This window comes from Manacus vitellinus, unplaced genomic scaffold, assembly GCF_001715985.3.
Source record: "Manacus vitellinus isolate BGI_N305 unplaced genomic scaffold, ASM171598v3 scaffold_15_pilon, whole genome shotgun sequence".
In the NCBI taxonomy this organism is placed as follows: Eukaryota; Metazoa; Chordata; class Aves; order Passeriformes; family Pipridae; genus Manacus; species Manacus vitellinus.
This window is the reverse complement of record NW_021939122.1, coordinates 11,805,580-11,831,092: the sequence shown is the minus strand read 5'-3', so window position 1 is coordinate 11,831,092 and position 25,513 is coordinate 11,805,580. Positions and strand designations below refer to the sequence as shown.

Sequence of the window (25,513 nt, the reverse complement as noted above, 5' to 3'; positions counted from 1 at the left end):
CCAAACTTCAAAAGAAAACAAGTCCTTGCAGAAACCCATTCCACCGATTGCTCCCCTTGTGATGCAGGGTGGGCTCAGATAACACCCACAAAGAGCAATGGCAAAACCTGCCCAAAGTTGGATTTTGGCTCCCTGCACATCCTTTCTTTCCCCTACCACCCTTCCTCTGCACACAGCGATCTCCCTTCCCCCCCAGATATTCCACCCTTTCTCTCTGACCTTAAAGGCATTTATTACTGAGGAGTGTAAAAATATTACTGCAAAATCATTCTGCGTTACTGGGAAATCATTGAAACATTAGCTCAGTAATATTTTTTCATAAGTGTTTGCTGTGTCTCTTCCCTGACACATTCAGTCTCTGCGCGCACATCCACACCCCCACAAATCCTGCTGAAGCCAGGAGGTGCTTGGCAGAGCACAGGATCATGGACCTGACCCGGCACTCACCCCAGCTCCCTCCTTCCCGTGCTGGTGGACAAGGTTGCCATCCCTCAGCCAACTGGCTGCATCCTTGGACCCACGTGCAAGCATTCCAGATCCCAGTTTGTCCAAATGGCATGGAAAACTCTGGCTGTCAGGGCACTCAGGCTGCCTTGGCTCAAGAAGTTTTGCCAGAGGATACTCATGGAAGATCCTAAACCTGTTAGGGCCTGGGACTGGCTCTTTTGCTGAGTGTTTTTGGGAAAAGAAAGATCCCTTTCCCTCCCACACTTGCACTCAAGAGGTCTGGGCAGCAGATCTCACTCCCCTGGGGCCAGGGGGAAAAGGTGCCAATGAGGAGAAGAAGGGGTGGCTGAAGCAGCCACGGGGCTGAGCAGGAGACAGTCAGTCCCATTGAGTTGCTCACAGAGAATGACACTGACAATTCTGCAAATACGTTTAATGCACTTAGAATACACGGGAGGAAAAAAAACGTTTAGTGATTCACAAAAATATTACAAAAAGTCATGTGCAGGCGAAACACACCCAGCACTGCAATAACAATGTAAGAATTTACATTAGAAACTAATATAAAATATTTTAAAACCTCTGCTAGTTTAGCTTTCCATTTGTTTTTTGTCTTTTATTAAAAAAAAGGAGGAGAGAGGGAAGAAAGGCCATCTACAAGGTACTGATACACCGGCTGCAGAAACGCGGGCTCCTTCCAGCCCCCTCGGGAGTGTCCTGGGGCTCCTCGATCCACATGACCCTGTGCCTGCAGACCACACACACACACACACACACACACACACACACACACACACACACAAACACACTGCTTAAGTACAGAAAGGTTCACCTCCGGGCTCAAGGGCAGCCCCAGCGGTCAGGGTTCACTGTGGTCCTGGTCACCCATGTGTGCCCTGCCCAGGGAACCTTGCCTTTGCTCTAGGATTTACAGAAATCAACCAGCACACAAAACAAGTAGTGTTCCCAGCGAGCAGCAAAACTTCTATAACTTTAATAAAAGGGAGAAGTTGGTATGTCCAGCCTAAGCTAGATGAGAGAAGGGTTTTGAATGACTAAACTTGGGTTTGGAGCATGACTGTGGCCAATCTCAGAGTATCAGGACTACAGGGCTGGATGTGTGGAAGGAACATCCCAGCATGAGGGCCAGGGCATTGCTGTTAGCCCCTGGTGGGATGCTGCCTGCTTCCATGGGGTTGCACATTCCCACTCTGGGGAAAGCCAAAAGCCCAGAGCCCCCCAGCCTGTGATCAGCCCCTACTGGAATGACATGGCCACTCACACCCACCTCCCCTTCCTCTGCCCCCACGGGTTTTGCATCCCGCTCGCTGCCACAGGAGGAACGGTGCAGGAGCCTTGTCACCAGCACCACAGAGTCCTTCTGCGCCCATCCTGCTCCCAGCATTGTCAACACATGCCGTGTTTACGTAGGACCTACCGCACACGGTGACAGCTTGGTCCCTCCCACCCTCACCACTCATGCAGCGGAGGGTTTCCGGAGCCGCACTTTCGCTGCAGTTGGGCCCCAGGGAAAGGAACAAAGGAGCCATTTTCATCTCCAGCCTCGCTGGGAGTGGAGGGAGAGGGCAAGAGAAAAGACCAGTGTTTGCAAAACACAACAATCGGCAGGAAATTTTCCTCTGGCTTTTCAGGGTTGTTTTTTTTTCTCTCTCCCTCTTTTTAAAGAAGGCAGACACAGCATCAGGACAGTTTAAAAACAACCAGGCACTGGCCTGTCACATCTGCCACATGCAGCCCTTTCTGAGCTGATGTTCCTCTCCTGCTGTCGGGGCTCTATGAGCCAAATGGTGAATAGTCTTTCAGTGAGGGAAAGAGAAGGGATACCCCCTTCAGAGCAGACTAGAAATGATGTTTCTGAACTGATCTGCCATTTAGGATGATTTTATGGTCTGTCAGCGATTTTAGGGGAAACAGAACTATGGTAGAAACGAAGAGGTGGTGAAGCACAATACACTCCAGGTTCTCTGCCTGAGAGAGACAAGTCAATGCGGGACCAGGTTTAAAACACATTTGCAACCTCAGGCCTATTCCCCATTTGAAATTTTGGACTCATGTCAAACACAAGGGTTGTTTTTTTTTTAAAGAAAAGAGAACAAGCAGACACTGCACAACAGAAAAAATGTCGTAAGAATAGGAGGTTGAAAGAGAGCTCATTAGGTCCCAGAGACCTAAATCCAGCTTTAAAATCTTGGGAGGTGAACCTCAGAGGCAAATGTGGATTTTGAGATTGTTTTGGATACAGTCCGGCTGTTGTGCAGGCTGGCATTTATCGATAGGGACAGATGCACAGAAAGGAATTTCTGGTTGCCCAACAATTCGAGCTGCCCTTGCAGCCTCACTCACAAGAAAAATTAAGGCACAATGTATTCCCTCAGTGGAGGGCAGTTACGTAGAGGACCGAGTCCCCGGGAGGTGGAAGGGCTCCCCTGGTGCTGGAGCCCCTCCTCAGCTGGCTGTGATGGCGCAGGGGTTGAAGCCTAAGACTTCATACACAGGAGCCACAAGGTGCAAGGCCATGCCCTGGGCAAAGGGAAAATTGGACACATGGGTCTAAGGGTTTCCTCTGGCCTGTAGCTTTTCTCCTCAGTTGACATGATGCTGCCCTGCCCTGGCCAGATACAAGCTGGAAAAGCGGGACTCTGGATGCCCATCTAGGAGGAGGGAACAGTCATCAGGACAGATTAACAGCCGAGCAACCACAATCCCATGCCAACCTGTGAGCTAACCCAGCATCCTGTGAAACATGCAGTCAGACAAACATTTCCCAGTGAACATTTTCCAACACAGCCGCTCACAGAGACGTGAACACGGTGGGATGTGCATGGCTGGATGCTTGCACCTGTGCTGGACCTCTGTGGGTCCTGGCATGGAAATGAAGACTGGCCTGCAGGGATCCCGTGCTGTGCTGAGGGACCGATGATTCCCACTTTGGTTTCCAGCTTCCCTTGCAGCTCCACTTGCAGCGCCTGAGACGCGTAAGCACTGCACTGCCTTGAACAGGCCTGAGCTGTGGGTGCAGGAGGGGAGCTGCTCACCTGCTGCCCCACACACACCTCTCCGCAGCAATCTGCCCCCACAAGCCAAGCATCACTTTCAACTGGGTTTTTAAAAGATATTTCTACTGGTCACAGATGAAAAACAACACAGCACTCACTTCTTCCAAGACTATTTGATGACCTGATGGTGTAATTTCAAAAGCCATCCATGAGCAACTGAATATCTGAAGAGAAGAGCTTCAGAATATTTCAAATCACTGTTGGCAAATTCACATACAGTAGAACTAGCATATTACCATCCTCAAAGACATTAGATGCAGCAGGCACCACCTATCTAAGCCACTGAAAATATGGGCACAGCAGCTACAAGACTGACTGCTCCACTCAGATCACATCCTACATACTTTAATACTGAAATGATACACTCCTTGCTCTGTTTTTAATCAGAAATTGAGAGGGAGAGTAGTCCTGGCTTTTAGACCTTCTGTTTCAGAATTGCTGTCACATGTTGGATTTTCAAGGCTCTTCATCTTTCGAAATATCCTGATTGACCTGCATCGCTGGATTTCTCCAGAAGGGAGAAAACCTGTACGTGCTGCTTTCATTTCCATCCAGGTCACTGTCTTTAGCTAACACAAGCCTCAGAGGTTTTGGTTCCATACAAACCTGCTTCAGACCTTCTACGCAATCTAGGAAAAAATCAGCACCAGTGGACCTACCATCTCAGCAGGTTTGGGCTAGAAAAATACTGTGGCACTTATTAACACTGATGCATTTCCCTGTTTCAAACTACTTGCTCACTAAAATACAAAGGTTTCTTTTCCATTTCCTTCACACACAGGCATATCCTCTTGCCCCAAGATGAAAATACCCAGACTTGACATCTCATTTACTTGCCAATGAGTAAGTTTGCACAGTTGCAAACTTCATGTGAATTGGGGAGGGGAGGTCCTGTGGGTGCCCAGCTCTTCATGATACAGAGTAATGTGCAACTTTCTTATTCTTAGATAACTTGCTGAGAGGCAGCGACATGACCTGGGAGCTTAAGGGCTGACTTTCACCAGCTTCTCTCTCATAATTGGTCTACCAATTAGACACATATTTCTATTTTAGCAGTTATTTGTCTAATATTTTCCCCCTTAACTAAATAGGAAGATTTCACTTCCTTCCCTTCAAGCCTTCCCCTTAATTGTTATCTGGCTACCAGCAATGATCTGTGAGAAAGTATCTCAGAAACAGAGATTTCTGGCATGCCACCTGTTCATAACTCAAATACACAGAACTATATATAAATACATGACATGGAACAAAAATACACACACACAAGGATCCTGGGTGGATTATCAAAATGCATTCAGCCTGCTCCCTCTGAAGTCAATGAAAATCCAAGCCAGAGTGTCTGATGAGAGTAAATATGGTGAGGAAAAACATATGCATGAGAAAGGCAGAACTGAAGCACAAGGCAGCTTGGAGGAGGTGCTTTCCCTGCGTACAGCACCACATCCCTGCCGCGAAGGCTCAAAGAGTTCATAGGGCACGAGGTCCCAAGCTTTCCAGATGTGTGTCAGAGCTCAGAGAGGGTCTGATGGACTTCTCTCTGTTCCGTGCTGATCTCTGCAGGAACAGCAACAATTGACCTTCCAAATGTCCGTTCTCCACTAAGATGTGGATTTAAAGCTCCTTTTAATGAGAGCTAGCATCTGGAAACAAGGAAGAGCAGCCAGCGTGGTGGCAACAGGCCAGCTCTGCTGCAGGCACCCCCAGCAAGCTCGTACAAGAGCATCCATGGGCTACTGTTGGCGGATGGCTTTGGGACAAAATTGTAGTTGCTGCCCTTGCCTTTTCCCCCACTGCCACAATCATCTGTTTGTTCGTTATCTTGCAGCGGGACACTTGGGCACGTCGTTTTTGAAGCTGGACTAGTACATTTTCATGCCGCTTTCTCACCCATGCTGTCCCTTGCATAGACATCTACAGTACAGAAGGGATGCTTACTGCTAACCAGGACAATGAAAACTGGCCAAGAGATCCCACGGATGAATGCAGCCTGCCTCAGCACAGAACTCACTCTGGCTGGCACATGCAGATATCTGAAAGTTTGCTCTCTCACAGCAGGATTTTAAGATGATCCTCTGAGTTCAGACAAAATGACAAACTCATTTACATGTAAATTGCTTCATAGCTTTGCAGAAAGGAAGGTTCTGCAGAGCAGTGTTGGACTCTGCATTTGGCCTGCCTTAAATTATAATATAAAAACAATTATAATAGTACAAATACTACTTGGTACACAAAGCACGCCCTCCCCTGCAAACCCTGGCATGCTTCGGTAGGTCCTACAGCCCTCTAGTCAATAATCACCCTCTCTGCACAGAGAGACATTGAGTGACTCAGAGGCCACAGAGGAATTCTGTAGCAAGTCCAAGGAAAGCTTTGTGGCTCCTAGCTCTGCTTCTTGACCAACATTAACCAGCCTCAAATATATGCAAAAAACATCAAAGCTGACTGTGCCGGGAAGAAATTAAATCAGAAAACAAACAGAAAACCAACCCTGGGGTACTGTGAGGCCTCCTGGACTTTGCTGTTTGATCAGGGGAGTTAAGTGTTAAAAGCTTTTGTTATACTTGTATTATGATCACACAGCAATTGCGCATAAACCGCCAAGTTATCTTGTAGGCAGAAAGGGGTGGAAGGAAAGCTGCACCTCCCCTTGACAAGGAGTGAAGAGTTGTCACCAAAAGACAATGGGAGAGGAGGGCTGAGGAATATGTATCAGAAACAACCTGCAGCAGCAGCAGGGGGTAAAGCCTGCGGTGGTTTGCTGCAGCGTATCCACAGGGCCAGCAGCTCTATGCAGAGACACAAGCTGGCACTGCAGAGACCAGCTCCTCTGCACACCATGTTTTGCTCCAAGGAGGAAGCCACAGGGATCTAGAGAGAGGGTCTCTTCAGACCGATTTTGATGCTTTCCAGTTCAAGCCTATCTGAAAGGAGGAAGGTCAGCAACAAGAGCCACCATAGCGAGGCTAAAGGGGAAAACAGCTGCATTAGGGCAGAACCCTGCTGAACAGGAGAATAGTTGGCTTTATTGAGGCTGAGTCTCCTCTCTGCTATGCCAGGGCAGCGGAGATCTCCACTTCATATGCTTTCAAGCAGCCTCCTGGATCCTATAGAGCTGCTGAAGTTGTCCCTGTGAACAAATGATCCTTTCTAGCCTCTAAAATTCTGTACAATAGCAAGGAAAAAATACTTGACAGTATCTCTTTAAAGATAAACACACTGTAAACAGGAGATCTCCCCCGCCCCGGTAGCTTTCTTCCTCCTGCTTGTGCAAAACCAGAGGTTGCGACCTTCCCTGGGGTTCAGGCACAAGGACAGGATGCACGAGAATAAAGTTGCCTCTGTTTGCAGTGATACCATAGCTAATAGCACCAAGACCAACACTTAAAACATGCCTAACTTGAGGGCAGGGAGGATCTGGGTTTGTTTTTCTTGACTGAACTAGAAAGTTCATCTTTAAATCTGTTCAGCTTCAAGCATGTGAGCTTTTGGCCTCCTTTAAACAGGGGAAATACCATTCTGTTTCTGAAAAGAAAAAAAAATAGCACATGGAAGAACAGTTCTGCAGTCAGTAAAAGTTTGGCTAACAAAAGGACTCCAGAGTCACGTAAAGAACATTTAATCCATGGATTATAGGCTTGCACCTGGCAGAAATGTATGTGTAAATACAGGCGTGCAGAGCGTCTACACCCTGGGCTAAGGCAGAGGGGAGTTCTGCAGCTAGAGAGAAAAAGGATTCTTACTACTAATTTTCATAGTTAAATATTTCTCACTCACACTCACACATACGCAGGCTGCTCCCAGAGAGTTCAGCCTTGGGAAGGATAAAGGAAAGGGCTCAGTTCGGTCTGGGCTGGTGCTGAGTAGCTCCTCTTCTGTTTGCAGTGGTTGTGCAGCAAACTCTTTTTATTTGCAGGCAGAGTTTTTACTGCATTAATTATCCTGTGAGTCACTGGGTAATGGACAGTAACTTGGCTCTCCCAGTTGTTAGAAGAGTGTAATTCAGCTCTAATGCAGCGGGTTGTCGAACACGGCATCTGGCAAGATGGAAACTTTCAGTTTCTTTTCAGGCCAGCTGTACTCCTTTGGAAGTTTAAACTGTAAGACAGTAAAGAGAAACAGTTAATGCATATTGCTGCAACCTGCATAGAAAAAACCATACTTGTTGCAAAAGCAGACAGCCCCATGTTGTCATTGTTTTTTAAAACAAGAGGCCACTAAGAAAACATTTCCCCATCAGTATGTTTTGGACAGCAGTGGACATTAGATAATGTGGCCTGCGCCACAGCTGCCAAAGTAAAGTTCTGAGCTTTCAGCCCAAGTGCTGTTTATTTCATCAGATGAATGCTAGAGGGTTTCTGCCCCCCGCCCCCCCAATTTCCCCTTCTCAACCTCTCTGAAGATTTGCAGCCAGAAGTGTCTTCCCTCTTACCTAACCATGTCCCTTTCATTTCACCTACCCCAGCCCCCAGAGCCCACATTTGCTTTAAAAGTAGACTTCGGGCAGCTTTCAAACCCCTGCTCATTCAAGGGTGGGATGCAGGTGAGCCAGCACAGCTCTGCTGGGGGACAGGCTTGCAAATGGCCACCACCTCCAGGAGAACAAACTGTGTTGCCCTGGCTGTGGAAAGCCAGAGTGCCTGCACAGCATCTACAAAGGCTCCACGGAGCCATACAATGCCTTGTGCTCTCACAGGCACTCAGCTGCTCAGGCTGTTTTGCAAACTCTGGTTGAAGCACACAGAATGGAGATTTTTTGCCCCAGTGTGGTTTACACAGCACTGGCTCTGGCCAATGTTTCCCAAACAAGACAAGTGCACTGGTCCCATCCTGCCACTCCAGGGCACCCCACCTTAGGCTAGGAAGTCACTCCAAAATCTCTGATCCCAAACACAACCATGCAGGGAGAGACCTCCAAGGAGCCTTACCACCAACCCTTCTCACAACCACATGTGACCAGTGCCCATGCATTCACACAGGTTTCTCAAACACAGGTCTGTGGAGGGTGTGGAATGTGAGAGGTGGAATCTCTTAGGCTACAAATCTGCCCCATCCACAGCTGAATGGCAACAAGTTCTGCATAGGCATTTCACACCATCCCAGACTGAGGATCCAAAACGTGGGGGATAGGTCTGGAAGCCAGTTTGCAGGATCATTTTGTTTTCAAAACTCTACTGCACCCAGTGTTGCACTGCCTTGCATTATAATATTCTCTCACACCCTGATGAGACTCCCACTGAGGAATCACACCAGTGACAATCTGACCTGGAGATGGCTAATTCAGACTGGTTATGGATACAGTGGTCCTCTCCTAGGAGAGTCCTCAGACCAAGGCCAGCAACACAGTAGGTTCTCAGGGGCAATATGAATTACAGTTGGTACAAGGGGAGAGCAACCTGCAAATCATCCATCTTTATCCAATTACCTGTCTTTCTTTCCAGAAGCACCCTGTTTCTCAAGGACCTTAACACAGGCTCAGTGGCAGGTTCCTGCTAAAGCAGATGCCCTCCAGCTGCTGCTCCACAGCAAGGGCAGCTCTGTCACGAATTTGCTCCTGACCTTGCTCCACTTGCAGCTGCCCACGAGGGTAACCTGTTGTTAGTATCCATTGACCTTAGTATGCTGGCCTACTGGTTCAGGGTCTGACCCATGATCTAGGGGCATGGCAGGAGGATTCTTCAGGATAGGGGCTACCATAAACTCCTAATCTTTATCCTCTAGGAAACAAACAGCCCAAGTCCCATTTATGGTTGTTTTTTATAAAGTCAAGCCCCGTGTACAGCTTGCACCATGTAACCTAGTGGCCGTGCACTGCCCAGGAAATTCTTCTGAGTTCACTGTCTAGGGCATGTGAAAAACATGCTAAAGATACTCAGACAGATTATTTCACTTAATTTCACCTAACGCAGGTGGCTCTTTATGCAGCAATGGAAAGACTGTCCTCGCAGCACTTTGTTCTACCACATGAACATCATCAGCAACAGTCAGGGCTGCTGAGGAATGCCTTCAGTTGGCCCAGCCTGGGATCCTGCAAGTTACAAATCCTTGGAGGAATCTGGATGCTGAAAGATCACATTTCATCTCAAGTATTTTTGTTTTTATAAACAGCAGTGGTTCCAAAGCAATCCGCTTGGAGAAGCCATCCTTTGCATTTGTTTGTTTTTCAACTTTTAATTTAGCAAAGTCACAGTAACTCAGAACCGAACACTCGGTCGCGGTGCCAGGAGCTGCCATGCTCCTTGCCTCTCAGCAGACAGCAGAGGAACATGAGCTGTCCAAAGCCTTAACTAAAGGGCCTTCAAACCAAAGTGCTACTGGGCTTCCATGTCACTAGCAAAAATGAGCTTCGGATTAGGTTTAACTGGATAAAAGCTGGCCTGAAAGTCACTGCAGCGTGCAGTGCAGCGTGCTCTCCCCACTCACACAGTGAAGAACACCCTGGCATTAAGTCAACTCTGGATTAAACAATTAGAGCCCTGAGATTTTCCTGGGGGGAGGGGAGCAGGGCAATGGATGGGAGGGCTGCTCTACAAGCCAAAGAAAGTTTCTTTAGAGTCTGCAGGGAGCTGTAAAAAATGGGATTAAAAATATTACATGTCATTTCTGCCACTGCTCTTTGAAGTCAAGCAGAATATTTATATGGCATGCATGGGAGACGGGGTGTTAAATGTTCCCCAGGAAGAGATCACATGGCAGGGGGAAGTTTAGTACCACACAGCAAAGCTTTATAAAGCTCCCCTGGCTGCTGCTGTAACGTTTCCAGGCTGGTGATGGTCCTCTGCATGCCGTGCAGGGGCAGCAGGTGAAGGCCAAATAGTAGATGTGAGAAAGCCCCTGCCTGTTTCCAAAACCAAAAAAAGAGGCTCATACAACAGATTGTTCAGCAGTAAATGTGCTGCCACCACTTCCAGCCTTTCTGAAAGCAGGGAAGGTGATGTACTTGGAGCTGCTTGCAAGGACACTATCTATGCATGGCATGGAGGAAACCCCCCCCAGACAGGGGCTGCACTGTTTTGATTTGGGATGCTCAGATATCATGTTGGGAAAGATGCTGGTGGAAAGGAAATGCAGAGTCTCTCTTAATATCTATCCCTGTCCTGTATTTCTTGCAATCCTTTCTCTCAGTGCCTCAGTTCACAGCAGATGTGAAGGTTTAGCAAGGCCTCAAGTCTGTGGGGCAGGCCCAGAGCCTGCAAGCTGAGGGGAGGATCAAAGGCAAACTGCAGGATGGGCTGAGCTCTCTGTGACAGTACACGGAAGATATGGGAACGATGCAGCCTTACTTCCTCTGGAGAATTCAGATCTTCTAAATCTTCCAGCATTCTCTCTACGAACTCTTCGGTCAATAGGATCTGCAATGGAAATACAGTAGTTTATGCCTTCACACTCTTAGTTTTAGCCAACTGCCAGGAGACAGCATGGCTTCTGCAGAGAGTAGACTGTACCAACTCACTCCTTCCCCTATGTCCTTCTTTCCCACAATACAAAGGTTTGAGGGCAAGGAGCTCCTAACTTTGCCTTCCACCCCAACCACTGAAAAAAATGTTGAAATTATACAGCAATCTTTTTTGACCCTCAATTATCTTCCTCAGTCTAAAATTAGAGGCTCAGCTTTAGACAGACAGAGTGGGGAAGGAGGAAAAAGGGTCAAGATAACAACTGTTGGAGAGACAGTGGGAGACAGCCACTTTTATCTGATCCATTGAAGTTAAGCTCACAGTTTAATCAGGAAACAGCAGCACAGGAAGAGACTGGGACCTGTGCAGAGTTGGTGCTCCAGGCATGGGGAAGGCTTTGGCCCCAGTGCAGCACATTGTTCAGATGAACCAGATACTGGCTATGGGAGGTGTTCCCAGAGGTGCCCATGCTCGGCACCTCCATGTTGGGATGGTACATGCCCATCTTGCATGCCTGTGCTGGGAAAACTTTTGGCTCATCTCAAAGCCAGCTGGCAAGCATGAAGCAGCCCAAGAAAACAGCTGCTGTCAAGTCAACAGTCCCAGATGCAGGCCAGGACCCCAGCTCCATGGAGTCCCCCAAGTTACAGAAACCAGAGACACCATGGGGGAAACCAGCCCCAGGAATTCAAGTGGAGGAACTCCCACCCTCTTTTAAAAACCACGTGATAGCCAAAAGCAAACACATCCTGCCCTCTTCACAACAGCCGCAAAGGCCAGAGCTCCAGGCAGGACAGCTGGTTTGGCACAGGAGCAGAGCCGGCAGTGCAGGACCAGGCAAACATCCCCACGCAGTGAGGGGGCCTTGGAGCAGCATTCCTGGGAGTTAGGTTGCAGCAGCATCCAGTGGATTATTATTCCCATTTTAGCCTACAGGTTTATTTCTTTTCCCCTGCTCCTCCTTTCCTTCCTTCGGTCCACCCTTTCCTCCATCTCTGGCATTACTTTCCATCCTGAAGCAACCACCATCCCCATGCCCCCTTTTGCACCCCTCCCTTTCCCTGTTCTTCCCAGTCACGATCCACATGCTCCAGAGAAGGGGCCTGTCTAGCACTAAACACTGCTGGAACTAAGTGCCCAGCTGCACTGCTCCCCAGCTCACACCGGGAAGAGGGGCAGCCAGGCTCTCCCATCGCCATGCAGGAAGCCACCTCCCGTGCCCACCGGCAGCTTGGTGCCAGGAACATCAGTGGAGAGCAAGTGACTGCCAGGGTGCCACAGGCAAGTGGAAGCCTCTGGGCTCCATTTTGGCAATGCATAGGCAGGACTATTGGACAGAAAGAGAAAGGGAAGATTCTGGTCTCCTTCCTTTGTTTGGCAAGAGAAGAGATCCAAAACCACCAAATCCAGATCCAAGAGCTACCAGGACCTGTATGCAGTCCTCTCCCCTCAATCATGCCACCCTGCTGTCATTGTACACAGATTTCCCAGGGGGCGAGGGAACCACTAGCTCCTTTCTCTACTGCATTCCTCTCTTCACTTAACTTCAATGTGCAGCAGGCTCCAGGCCAGGGTTTATGACCAAGCTGCTCAGCATGGATGCAGGCACCTTCACCAGGCCTTTTTAATCATACCTTGAACCTGAAAAAACCCTGCTTCAGCTAGGAGCCAGGAGCTTGCTGCTTTGGACAGGACTCTGCAATCTGGCACCAATCTGCAGACTGGCAAGCTGAGGAACGTTGCACTGAAACATGCAGTACCACCACAAACTGCTGCAGTCTCCTTGTAGGGGCCTGTAACTATTCTGCCTGTTGAATTGGAGATACTCATTTGCTGACTGTTTGCAGGAGGAGGGAGATGTCTGTCCATGTTGGAGGCAGGAGAGCAACCTGATCGCTCAGCTCAGAAGGAAGAGCTGGGTGGGGAGCCGGGGCTCTGCGCAGAGCAGATCGCTTTCTGCGGAGGTGCAGTCTGCAGTGGGGTGAGGGAATGAAAACAATTTGGCAGACATCAAAATCTACAGAACAGCCGGAAAAAGGAGGAGGAATTGGTATTCACAGCAATCAGGCCAGGAGGAAATGAATATTCAGCCATCCACGGATGAGTAAAAATGCCAGAGGTTGGGATGGGTGAGAGAGCAGGAATGAGGAGCTGCAGCTTTGGCAGAGAGACTAGAAGACAAGCACAGTAGGAAGACCCCTGGGTGCTCCCAAGGTGCCAGAGGCAGGAGAGAAATGGGAACCACGTGTGCGAGGCAGCCAGCTGCTCTGAGGCTGGAGGAAAACAAGACACGGTATGAAGGGGTAAACAGCAAAGGGTGGAGATGGAAAGAGGGGACAGGTCAGGTCCTGGCTAAGCCACAGACTGCCAGAGTACCTACAAACCTATGTGGAGCACTGTGGCTAGCACTGAAACTGGGTGAAATGCCTTGAGATGGCTGAGCCCATCTGCCGCTCACTGCCCCCTCTCTGAATGCAGGTAATCCAGCTGAAAAAAACTCCCAAATTCCACTAATGTACTGAGCTGAACTGGCTCCCTGAAGGGTCTGACAAGTGGAGTGGGACAGGAGTCCACAGCTCAGCTGTCTGGTGGACTACATTTGGGGGTTCAAAGCAATGGCAGCCTGCTCTACACTGAGGAAAGATCACAGTGCTGTTCTGCCAGCCCTGCATGGACAGTTAACTTTGGTGGAGGGCAGGAATCACAGGCTGCAATGACAAACTGCTGCAGTGACATTCACACACACAGAGCATGTCTCTCAGAACCCATCCTTAACAGTCCAAGTCAGAAAAAAAACTCACCCCAAACCCTACTACCCCATGCTGCTGGGAGACCTGCCTTCCTTCCTGGAGAAGCAGGGAGACTCTAAAGTGCTGAGGTAACCAAAGGTACAAGCAGCCTCATCCTCAATACAGGAAACTGACACTCCTGAGCTCTCCTGAGGATGCAGGGGGCAGGCATGTGCCGGCAGCTCACCAACTGCTGAGGAGGGCTTGGAAGCAAGAAGTATTGTCATCCTGGATTCGCGTCTAGACAAGATTTCTCCTGTTAGAAGTAGCACCGTCAAAAAGGCCCAAGAGCACTAAGGCCTGTGCTCATAGATCAGGCTACCATACCCACCTGCAATCAGCAAAACCACCTTCATGCTGGTGAGTGAGTCTTATGGAGAAGGATGAGAATAAATCCAATCCCATCTCAGTGTTCCTCACTCACAATATTTCACATTTCCAGTTCTTGTAGCATGCCTGCTCCTGCACAGTATGGTACCCCATTACATTAACACACACACAGACACACACACATATTATATGTGCATGATATTAAAGGTGACATTCCCAGGAAATAAACATGACAGACTGCCATTGCTCTAGGCACCTAATTTAATTTCCTCTGGGATTTAAACCTTAGAAGCTCAAATTAAACAAATAGGCCCCCTTCACTTTATACTTCAGACCTGAATCTACAGTTTTCCTCTGATGCTTTTAACTGATCTTATCAACAGGACACTCCACAGAGATCCCAATGATGAAGCAGCTTATTCCCTTCCCAAAGGAAAACAGAGCCTCACTGTTGTGCTGCAGCCATGGGAAAAGCCAGTGCAATCTGCAGGGCAAACGAAGCCATCCCATGCGCACTGAACAAGCCTTTTCTCCCATGAAATCTCTCGGCTGGTGCTGAGGAAGCAAAGGAGTGGTCCTCTGTGGTGGTGGGTGTCCCGGGTGCTGCAGCAGCCCAGTGCTCACAGGGTTGTTTTCACAGCCCTGTGCAAACACTTGGTCAGCCCAGCCTGCCAAAGCTGGTTACAGGGCGCAGCTCAGCACCGGCAATGGCTGTTTGCAGTATGAACAGTGAACGGCCTCGCCAGCCAGCTGCGGATATCTGAAACATCTCCTTGGGTGCTGCACAGTCCTGCTCGCACCAGGATCTCTCTGACCTGACCTAGAGAGGTCTGGACACATGCTATCCCATTGCTAGCAGATCTAGATTCCATTTGCCGTGTGTTTTGTGGCACCTAGTCATGCTACAGATGCTCGGAAGATGATCACTAGACAAAAGAGTTTTCTATCACAGGTACCTCCTGCACGGCTGAGGTCCGAAGTTTGGGTTCTCACGACTTCACTAACAGCTGCATGTGTCCAGACGTTACAAAATACCAGGCTAGGCTGTCTCATTCAGGTGGATGTGTTCAGGGAACACATGCTGTCTCCCTCTCGTGGCAAGTCTCACCTGAGCTTGCTGAAATCTACTTCTTACCTACAGGGCTTACCTATGGGTCCTTACCTGAAGGAGTTTGTGTGGAAGCTTTCAGTGTGGAAGCTTTCATACCTGCAGCTGGCTGAGAAACCTGTACCGTGACTCATTACAGGTACATGGCTGCAAGTGTATGAAAAGAGGTGAAATCTAAAAAATGTACACAAAGTCATGGGGCTCCAGATGAGTTCAGCTCACTTTGAAAGCAACTGGTGCTTAGTAAAACATTAAAGACTTTATAGTCAGCTTACAGGTATGACCCCACAGTTAATTCCCCATCTCTCGCTACAGGGTTCGACACTCCCATGAGGGCTTGAAATTGTCTGCTCAGAAAACGCTGCTAAGACCAGAGGTCACACTGATGTTGAATGCCTGGTACAGCTGGAAAGACTTCAATGAAGAAGCTGAACTAGGAGTTGAGCTGCAGCTCTGTCCAACTTCAGGAAACACACTTTGTCCAGGGCAAGACACAAGCAATTGGCCCAGGTACAGTGAAGCAGAGGTGCTTTTACTGACAATACTCTCTTTTCTTGCCTACCTAGGAAAAAACCAAACAATCTCACACTTTGCCCTAGTGCTTTGTTTGCATTAAACACTTGCTCTTCTAGCAGGTTTGTCAAAGAAAGAAAACCATGTTTTATTAGTTCTGGACTTAGTACAGAGTTGGTTTGTATGGCCTAGCCAGAGAAGGTGGGGACACATTGCAATAAACCCCTATGTAAACCATATCAACCCTTCTAAGAAATTGTTCATCCATCAGGCGCTATCCCTGGAACAGGTGGAGCAGTTGTATCCTGAGCCACATATCACCTGTTACATCTGCAAATATCCATCTACTTTTAGGAGTCCTTTGCCCTGAAAATGTTTCAGCTTAATTTTTGTCAGCAGCACAGCAAAAAGTGAAGTAGAAGTGTGTCAGCATTTCCCACTGAAATTCCCTCCAATAAAATGCCCTGATGAATCACATGCTGTGCCACAGGCCCCCCCAAGCCCATCTCTCTGCTCTCCCCTTGACCCTGCCTTCTTTGCACTGCTTTGCTCAGACTGCAAGTGGTTCAGGGCAGAGGCCTTGTCACATCATTGTTCTACGTCACGCTCAGCCCTGACGCTGTCTGAAGAGGCCACCTTGCTGTCTGAATCCACCACAGCTCTCATTACAACCTCAAAGGCACCAGTATTGCAACAAACACCTTTGATGGGAAATTCCACTGTTGCTCTTCCAGGAAATTCACAACCCTCCTTGTAAAGGAGAAACATCCACTCACAGATGCCTCAGGGACTCTATTGCTTCACTCTGCTATGTTACTACCCCAGAAGAGGAAGTATATGATGACATGGAAAGATTTTGACCTTGTGGAATCTCTCTATGACATTCCCAATTGCAAGGACCTGAGATCCTTAGAACCTAGACTGATGAGATCCGTATTGCAGACCAGGCTGCTCTGATTCAACATATAAATTTTGGCTCAGTTGAGGACAGGGCTGACAAGGGAGCCAAGACAACAGGCAATAACAATTTTTTCAGAGAGAAAAAGCAAAGGAAGAACAGGCATTTCAAGGAATGCTCCAAGTGGGTGGAAGAAAACCTATACAAAGTAGCCAAAAATGTAGTTTGAGTGGCAAGGGAGGGGCATTAGGTGGCTGGATAGACAGTGAGCTTAAGAAGGATGAAAGAACTTGACTCATCCCAAACTAGCCTGGACAAAGTACCAGAGAACACGTTGCAGGAGAGTTGATACTGGGAGGATCGTGATGTCCGAACGGGACATTTCTACCCTGGAGTAAGTTTCTCTCAGTGTCTCATTCAGCAGTGAGGGAGAAGAACACAAAGGGATAATGCAGTGAGGGTTTGAGGAGTGTTTGGGGAACATGATAAACTTACTGGAAAAGTGTTACCTTAGATTCCCATGACCTGCTTAAGGATTTGGGGGAAACCACCCAAAAGATTCTGAAAAAGTTTTCTTGAGTGGACAGCTATAACTTCTTTGGAGAAGACCAGGCTGCAGTTGTACATTTCTTAAAACAGCTTCTGGGTGTTGTCCTCGAGCTCACCATGCTGGGCATAACACCGCTATTCAAGTTTGTGGAGACCAAAAATCAATCCCATCTCTTCAAAAGAGGACTCAACCCATAGCTGCCACTCACAAGTGAGCATCTCAAGCATCAGAGTAGCTGTTTCAAATGTTGCTTTGAACCTCTGCTGCTGCCATTATGCCAATGTGCATAAATGATTTAACATGTGGTTTAGCAGAGAGAAGAACCAGATGTGCTCATTTCCAGGGGAATGTCCTGACTCTACTGGAGGAGAGTCATTCTCTTGTGCACTCTGTCTCTTGACTAATTCAGTGTTTTATATGATGTGGAACAACTCCAATTGGACTAGCTGAGGAAGAACCAAAATACCCTATAGTTATGGCACCCATAAAGCAAAGAAGTAGAAATAGGGATTCAAATTAAAGGAAAGAAATAAAATATGAGTTTCTCATATCCTACGCAAGTATTATGTCCCTCAAGTATTGATTAGAGAAGGCAAAACTTCTAACAACTCCAGCCCTATTCTGCAAAACTAGATTTTTCCCCTCTGTTTTTATTGAGGAAAACTTTCTTATTTCTGGTTTCATTCAACATAAAAGGATTTTATTTCAGCTTTTGGTCTCTTTAAGGCTTTTGTTTCAGCAAGAAAAACTGAAAATATTTCAAGATTGGCCTCAGTTTGATCTTCTTTCCCAGATTTTTCCCTTAGGTTGCCAAACCAAAAGAATGGATCGTCCCCCATGACCCTGCTCACAGTAATCCCCCCTCTGCTGTGACTGCCAGCATAGATAGCGCATGTTGATAGCTCCTGCATGCTGGATGCTTCCCACGGCTTCCATGTACCTATCCTGCCTACAGGCGCATTTAACATTTTCTATGAGAGGTTTGACCTTGCTGTCCTAAGCCTCAACTTATTTTTCCATGCTGGATGCCTTGTTTTTGATTTTTTTCTAAAGGTTTTTAGGGAAAAAAGGAATCGAGAGAGGTATTTTGGAAAAAGTGTATTTTGACAGGACTAGCAAATGCGTATGATCATTTTGTTGCAAAGTACAAGAACTACCCATTACAAGGAAGGTGATGAAGATTAGCAAACAAGTGTTCTGGAGGACAAGTCTGACAAGCATGAAAATGCTTTGCTAAGTCAGAAGCCTCTGAAAGTACTGTTTGTCCACAGCCTTTCCAAGAAATGCAGAAAAATGTACTGAAGAGCCCTTCTTCATTGAGCACATCCCAGCCCAAGGCAGCTCTGTCCCAAACACAGGGCAGAGGTAGCTAAGGAGTGATTTTCACTCTGATCATTCCTCTGAGCAGCAAGGGATTGCTATGTCACCAGGCATACCAGGATTAAAGGCAGGGAAACTCTCCAGTACTCTCAGCGTTTCTGTTGGAAGTCAGGCCATGTGGAGGAGCAGGAGAAGGAATCTGCCAACTTCAATGAAGGGAAGGAGAAGAAAGCAAGAAACGGGCCAGGATGAGGGAAGACAGAGACGAAGAAAAACAGGATGAAGGTCAGATTAGAGGTCAAAATGGAGGCAACACAAAGGGCAAGGAGACTGGAGAACCCCATTTCCACAGCCTCAGCATCCATGTGCTGTCTGATGGACGTTGTGAACCTACTGGCATAGGAATCAAAGAGCATCCCCCAGCAGTGGCTGGTGCCAGAGGGTAACACCCCACTACTGCTGTGAGCTCCTCGGCTCATGCAGAGACACAGACTTTGTGCTGAGAATCAGGGGGTGCCCAGTGACAGTGAACCATAGCCTCCATCTGCCTGACAGGATTCGTCCTGAAATCAAGTAAATTACCTGGAAAAAACCCCTCTGCACTCAGAGACCAGTGACATTGGGCGTATAAAACTTTGGAAACCGCTGCACAGAATTTGTGCCATGCTAATTTGGCCCCAGCAGATATATCCGCCTCATGAAATAAATCTGCAATCACAGGATCACCTGCAGTTTTTCTCCCACAAGACCTCTGCCCTCCTCAGTCCTCAGGATGGTTCTGCCCACTAATGCAGCATTAGTCATCATTGCTTTTCATTATCATTCAACTTGCTTCTCCATTCTCTCTTACTCTCTTCCCTTTTATTTAATATGCTCCATCCAACTACTGTCAGCATGGATAACACTGGAACACCTCATCTGACTGTCTTTATCTCTCTCATAGTCTCTGATGTGCTTGGCCTCACATTTCTGTGAGGCAGGGAAGTGTTGCTCTCCACACAGCAAATGGAGGATGGAGGCTAAAAGAAGGTAAGAGACTTACAGTCACAGAGAAAACCTGTAAGAGCAGGAAGCTGAATGTGGGTCTTTGACATGGCTCCCAGGCTGACCCCCTACCCCAGAGAGATCCTTTTTACTTGTTCTTGATCCTGACCTGCATGAACAAATTTTAATCTCATCCTGAAATTGTTTCTAGTGTTCCTCTGTGGAGCTGGAATGCCTGGCAAGCACTGAATTCATTACATCCTTCACAGGATGACTGGAAGGAGGTCTCCCTGAACAGACATAGGAAAATCAGTGAAGAGAAAAATGAATCTGAAGGTCCACTTCTCATGGGTGCCCATCTCAAGACTTGCAGGTCTCTGTTTTCCAGCCCAATCCTGTGGGTCACAAGGATATCTGCAGGGGAATTCCTCCTGGCCTCCTCCTGTCACTGGGAACACAGATCAGACCTCAGGTCTTGAGCTGGGCATCTAGAAAATGAGCAACACAAACTCCCTTGCCAGGTGAGAAGTTTTTAGCTTAAGACACTGGAATAGCATCACGAAAGAAAAGTGCAGTAGAGGCAGAAACAGGATCCAGTTCTCCAGGGCAATATTTAACAGGCTTTGCTGTAAGACTATCATGATTTTTCTGCAATTAGCTGCCTCATTCACTACACACCTTCCAATTTTGACAAACAAATGAAGTGGAATTCCTATATGCAACAGCCTACTTTACTCCACATTCCTGATTCATCCCCCAAACACACTGCATCTCTGTGCACCGAATGAGGCAGGCATGTTTTGTTAAAAATAGCTGTAATCCTTCAATTAGATATTGTATTGAAATACACGTGTAACAGGGGCAAGGCTAAAGTGCAGAGATATTTCTTAAATTCTGTGTGCTAGATTTTAAAGTTAACAAGGACTCTTTAACTATAGGTTTGTTTTTATTGCACTGTATTGGCTCGTATGTCAGAGTCTGCAGCAATATCTGATGCGTAACATGTACGCTGCACATGATCAAAGACTTCAGTGTCATCTTCTTCCCTAGAACAATGAGTGCCTAAAGCAGCAGGAGCAGAAATTATCTAAAGGTAGTGTTAAACAAACCTCCTTCTCCCCTCTGGGGAGAGTAAGCAGTCCAGGTGAGCAAGGCAGGAGGAGAGAACAGCATGCTTTGTGCTAGACAGGCAGAGAGCTCCACATAAAAGCAGAGGAGCTTTGCAGAAGCATGTCCTGACTCCCATCACTGGAGACTTAATGATGGTAATTCCCAAAGGATGATGCATGCTGACAGGCTTTGACACAAACTACCCCAGGATAATATTAATATGTATTAAAGGCTCAGGCAACTTTATTGGGACGGGCTTGATCAGTAACACATTTCAACACAGCGTCTCTATCATCTGTTGGAACAAAAGTAAGGGAGGGAGGGAGGGAGGGAAGGAGAATACACGCACAACCTCACCTTGCTTTGGGAATGTTTTTGAGACAAACAAGGTCAATCTGTGATGAATTGCACGCTTGGCACAGCTCAGACGTTGGACCAAGAACCTTGGACGCTCCACCACAAATACGAATGTCACTGTGGGGCAGTTTATGTCGGAGTCTGTCTGCATGATATGCATCCTTAACCCTCCAGCATGGGGCCAGACATCTCCTGCACAGTCTTTGCCTGTGCATCTGGAACATCTACCCCTTGGAAAGGAGAGGAGAGGTGCTTAGGAGGCAGTGTGGGGGCTCTGCTGTCACACCACCGGGGAGACTGGAAGAAAGAACCGCTGAAGCCTTTGATCATGTGTAATGTTAATGCAAGTGTTACACATCAGAGACTTTGCCACAGTAACTAGCATATAAACAGGATCTAGTGTTAACAAGGAGGACTTCTTGAATATGTTTGTACATTTCTCAGTTAAAGCAATTTCCCTATTCAACAATACATGACACAGTGGAAGAAGTTCAGAAATAAACCAGCCCGACATGCTTAGACCTTTAATAGAATTTAGCTTCTTAGAACTAATTAAATTTTACTTAAGTGAAAAAAAAATTCCAAGTACTTGGGAAAGGTGCCAATTTGACAGTTCTGGAGACTGAAATAATCTAATCATCCCTGGAGCATGGGCAGCAGCAGGACAGGCTTCCCCCACTAACATGCCTTAAACGTGACCTGGAAAGACTGTTGATACAAATGGGCCGTACAATCTCTGTGGTTGAATGACTCCTTGCTTTTTCTGCTGAGACTGCTAAAGCAGTTCCCACTGAGTACCAGCTGTGGTGGTGATATGGACACCTGTCTGGTAGGAATGGTGCTGGGACCTGCCAAACTCCTGTCATCTGCTAACCCTCCACTGGAGCCCAGCGACTCTCAGCTCATTGCTCAGCCTGGGCAGTGGGGGCTGAGCAGCAGCTCTCCGGGTGCAGCAGCTCTCCAGCCTGTCCCACCTTGGACACACTCCACTCCAGCCCACAAAATGTAAACAGGAGGTACTGTGTTTAGTCTGCAGGTTTGGGCTTTCACTGCACCAAAGCTTAGGCTCAAGAGAAGTCAGCCTCTGGCTGCTGCTGAGTCGAGGTCAGGATTTTTCAGGCTCTTATTTCTCCCCTAGGATAGGGAAAAAGTCCACAGGAGAAAAAGTCTGCCATGTCTCCTCTTCTCCACAGTTTCTTCATTTACTTGTCTTTGCAACAAGCCCCTGCATTGCAGTGATCTGCTTTCAGCCACCAACTCTCCTTGGAGCTCCTCACTTGCCTGGGGTCCCAAGCGAGGGAGGAGGAAAATCCTCTCTGGGCCTTGCTGTGAAAGCTTAGCAGGGCTTGCCAACTCAGCCAGCCCAGGCTGCAATGGACTAAACCAAACTCAGCTTGCCTCCTTGGAAATTTCATGTACCACAACTTCTTTTGCTTCTGAAGCAAAGCCACATGAACCTCCCCCTCCCCTGCTCCCAACACCACAAGGGACTGCTGAGCATGGATCAAGCCTCCCATTGCGTTCTAAGCCAAAAGCCTCAGACACTCCCACATGTATCTCACAACCGGGTGCTACTCCTGTTGTCCCAGGCTGCTTTCAGCCTCCCTTCCTCCCCCATCCAGCCTGTCCTCCTTCATACTCAACAGGACGGGGCAGGGGCCAAGAGCAGAGCTGGTCCTGCCAGACAAGAAGATCTAATACATTGACCTTGTGTAGGAGACAAGAGAGGAAACTTGTTTCTCCCTGCCATCTGAGCCAGCAATTCTTCACCCTTCCATCCCACCTTCGCCAAAAATCTTACACAGTTTTCAGCACTAAAGTAACACGCATGAAAACAACCAGGTTCATAAGGGTTAACATGTCTGAATGGTGACATAATTATTGCCATTCTTCACTGTTTACAGGTTACCTGACTACTCTACACATCAATACATTTCGAGATGTGATGTAAATGCAAACAAACACTCATGTTTGGAGTTAACACAGTCACAAGATCCTGTGTATCATGTGTTGGCAAGCACAGGAACCAACAGCAAATGACCCACCCTTAAACCTGACCCTTTGCTGTTAATCATTATAGGAGAGTTGCACTTTCCAGTCAGTACAATCAAAGCAAACAGGCTCTTTGAAAATCCCTACACACGAGATGCTTCTGGCCAAGATCAGCTCCTTTACAAGTCATACAGCTTTCAAGGTATGATGTCCTCCAGACATATGAACATGGGTTGTGGAAAGCCTTAAAAACAAGTCACTAGAAGGCAAACTGCAACACTGCAATGCTAAAACAAACCCCTGCCTTCAAAACAGAAGGGGAGGTAGGACTGCCACAGTAACAGCGAAGGCAGAGACATACTGCACACATAGTTCCTCAGAGATGGGTTTTTCTGCATTAACACATTCCTCCGAGCTTTTTTATTTCTGCAATATGTTTATAACCATGAAGAAATTCAAGGGTAGAATAGCGCTATGCTGTCATATCACTAGTGCATCACTGCTCCATAGGGCTGACCCTCAACACCAAGCAGATGGGGATTTTCCATGGAAAATCTGAGATGCTGAAAACATCTGGGTGCAGAAAATGTGTGGGTGCTTCAAGCCATCATGAGCTTTTGTCAAAGAATCAACAGGAAAGAGCTCAAACTGAACGAAACAGTGCTCTCTGTGCTGCTCTCCCATTTGGGATGATGTTTAACTGAGATTTTGGCTCTGTAGGATCACAGTCCCACAGTTTTCTAGCTCTTCCGCTTTGGCTCCATTCTTGTTTAGGTCATTCCACTCTGCCTCCCCAAATTCCTTTCTGGAAGAAATCAAGAATAAATACAGCCTGTAAAGTGTTTGCCATGGACTCCAGGAAATGGACACTACCGTATTCACAGATGATTTTTGAACTTTCCAGCCACTGCTTATCAATGTGAGTTCCATTAATACAAATAGTAACATTTCACCATTATTTTTTGAGTCCATAATTACCAAAATTATTATGCAAGAGCTATGAGAGATGTTGCAGCAGAAAATACAGGTTTGTTACACTTTTAAGTCACATAAGCCCTTAGCAGGATCATTTTTAGGACACAGTAAAGGAGGAAGGGGGAGAAACAGGAAGGAGGCTTTCTCACTTGTAACCAAGGTCCATGTGCTGCATAGGGGTGCTCCTCTGTAGCAAAGGCTCCTTCTACTCCTGTTGATACAAACGTGATTGCTGTATCTCCTGTGATACTTTTATACGTAAAGTGCCGTCCATGTAAGAGCCTTCCCCTGGAGAATTAAACATATGTGCATGAATTGAGAGGGTGTGCACAGCATTCAACACAACGATGAAGATACATCACTATATAGTTTCTGCCATCAGCGTGGGAAACCATTTTGAAGGCAGTAACTGTTAATTTTTCAGGAATATATGAAAGATTTTCTCCAAAAAGCAGGTCACAAGCCTCCTTCTGAGGCAGGGAGCTACCCCTCATCTCTCTCCTTAATCTCAGGGCCTTGTTACAGAACTAGAATACATCTAAATCCCACTGCATGCCTATCCCCATGATGAGGTGCTTACGTAGCTAAGGGCAGGAGACTGCCAGTAAGATGAAAACTGCAGAAGAGAATCCAGACTCCACATCATATGGGAATGCGAAGATGCATTTCTAAGAAGGCTCATTGCTGGAGGCAAACTTAACTACTATGACAATACCTAGTAATCAATTGCCCTGGTGCTTGACAAATGTTAGCTGTATTACTTAAGCTCATGCCTAGAAAATACACACACATGGCCAGCTGCAGCATCCCTTCTGTTTTTCTCATTCAATGCAAGGGAAAATCATGGCTCTGGTATTTAGGCTGAGAGCATGTGTGACATGCATGCATGGCTGCTAACAAGCAAGAGGGAAAACTTCAGGTAAGACATTTAGGGCCTAACAGAGTCACAGTTGATGAGTTAGTGCTGGCCAGCTGAGCTGTGGTAACTGATCAAGATAGGCTGTTTACACATTTATGATGTAAAATAAAATATGTTTGTATTAACTATCCCATTGGTTTCTCAACAGGCACAGGCAAGTGTGCACCTGCTGCTGATAACTCTGATACTACCAACATGTAACTCATTAAGCTGAAGTAACTCAATCACCTACAATCATTTGTCTCTACCCCACAGTTCATGTTAAGGACTACAACACTTGCACAGGTATTTCCTGACTGAAATCGTGGAAAACTAGAAGGCAGCCTGAACCTTCGAAAGACAACATGTAGAGTATGCATGCAATGTTTTGCTACTTCACTAATGTGACATAATTTGTCTAACAAATACACTCATATGGATAAACTGACTGGAAACAGGCTTCGCACAACCACTTATTTGAGTCCATAAGTCAGAATTAACAAGTTAAAGGATTTTTTTGACAGAGTATGTTCAGACATCCCTTCTTTATCACACAGTTGCTAGCATTAGACTAATAAAAAAACCCCCTATACTAACCCTGTCCTGCTTCAGCACTCAAAATACACTGGAGGACATAAAAAGAATGAGAAACAATCTTGCCATAATGAACACACATGCAAAGAATCATCTGTTTCCAATGTGTTTTGGCAAAATATGTCAGCTCTGGCCTTTACAGACCCATTGCATGCATGTCTGTAGGGTGAAACAATG

At 47.1% G+C, this 25,513-nt stretch overlaps 1 protein-coding gene across 1 annotated transcript in view; it reads right to left on the bottom strand.

The window, feature by feature from the left end:
• Positions 1 to 864: 864 nt before the first annotated feature.
• The window catches only part of SUFU (SUFU negative regulator of hedgehog signaling), a 98,587-nt gene continuing 73,938 nt past the window's right edge, over positions 865 to 25,513 (bottom strand). The window contains 3 exon segments of the mRNA XM_018069256.2: positions 865 to 7,619; positions 10,805 to 10,873; positions 23,994 to 24,132. Of these exon segments, the coding sequence (XP_017924745.2) occupies positions 7,530 to 7,619; positions 10,805 to 10,873; positions 23,994 to 24,132 (298 nt within the window). The 3' untranslated portion in view covers positions 865 to 7,529.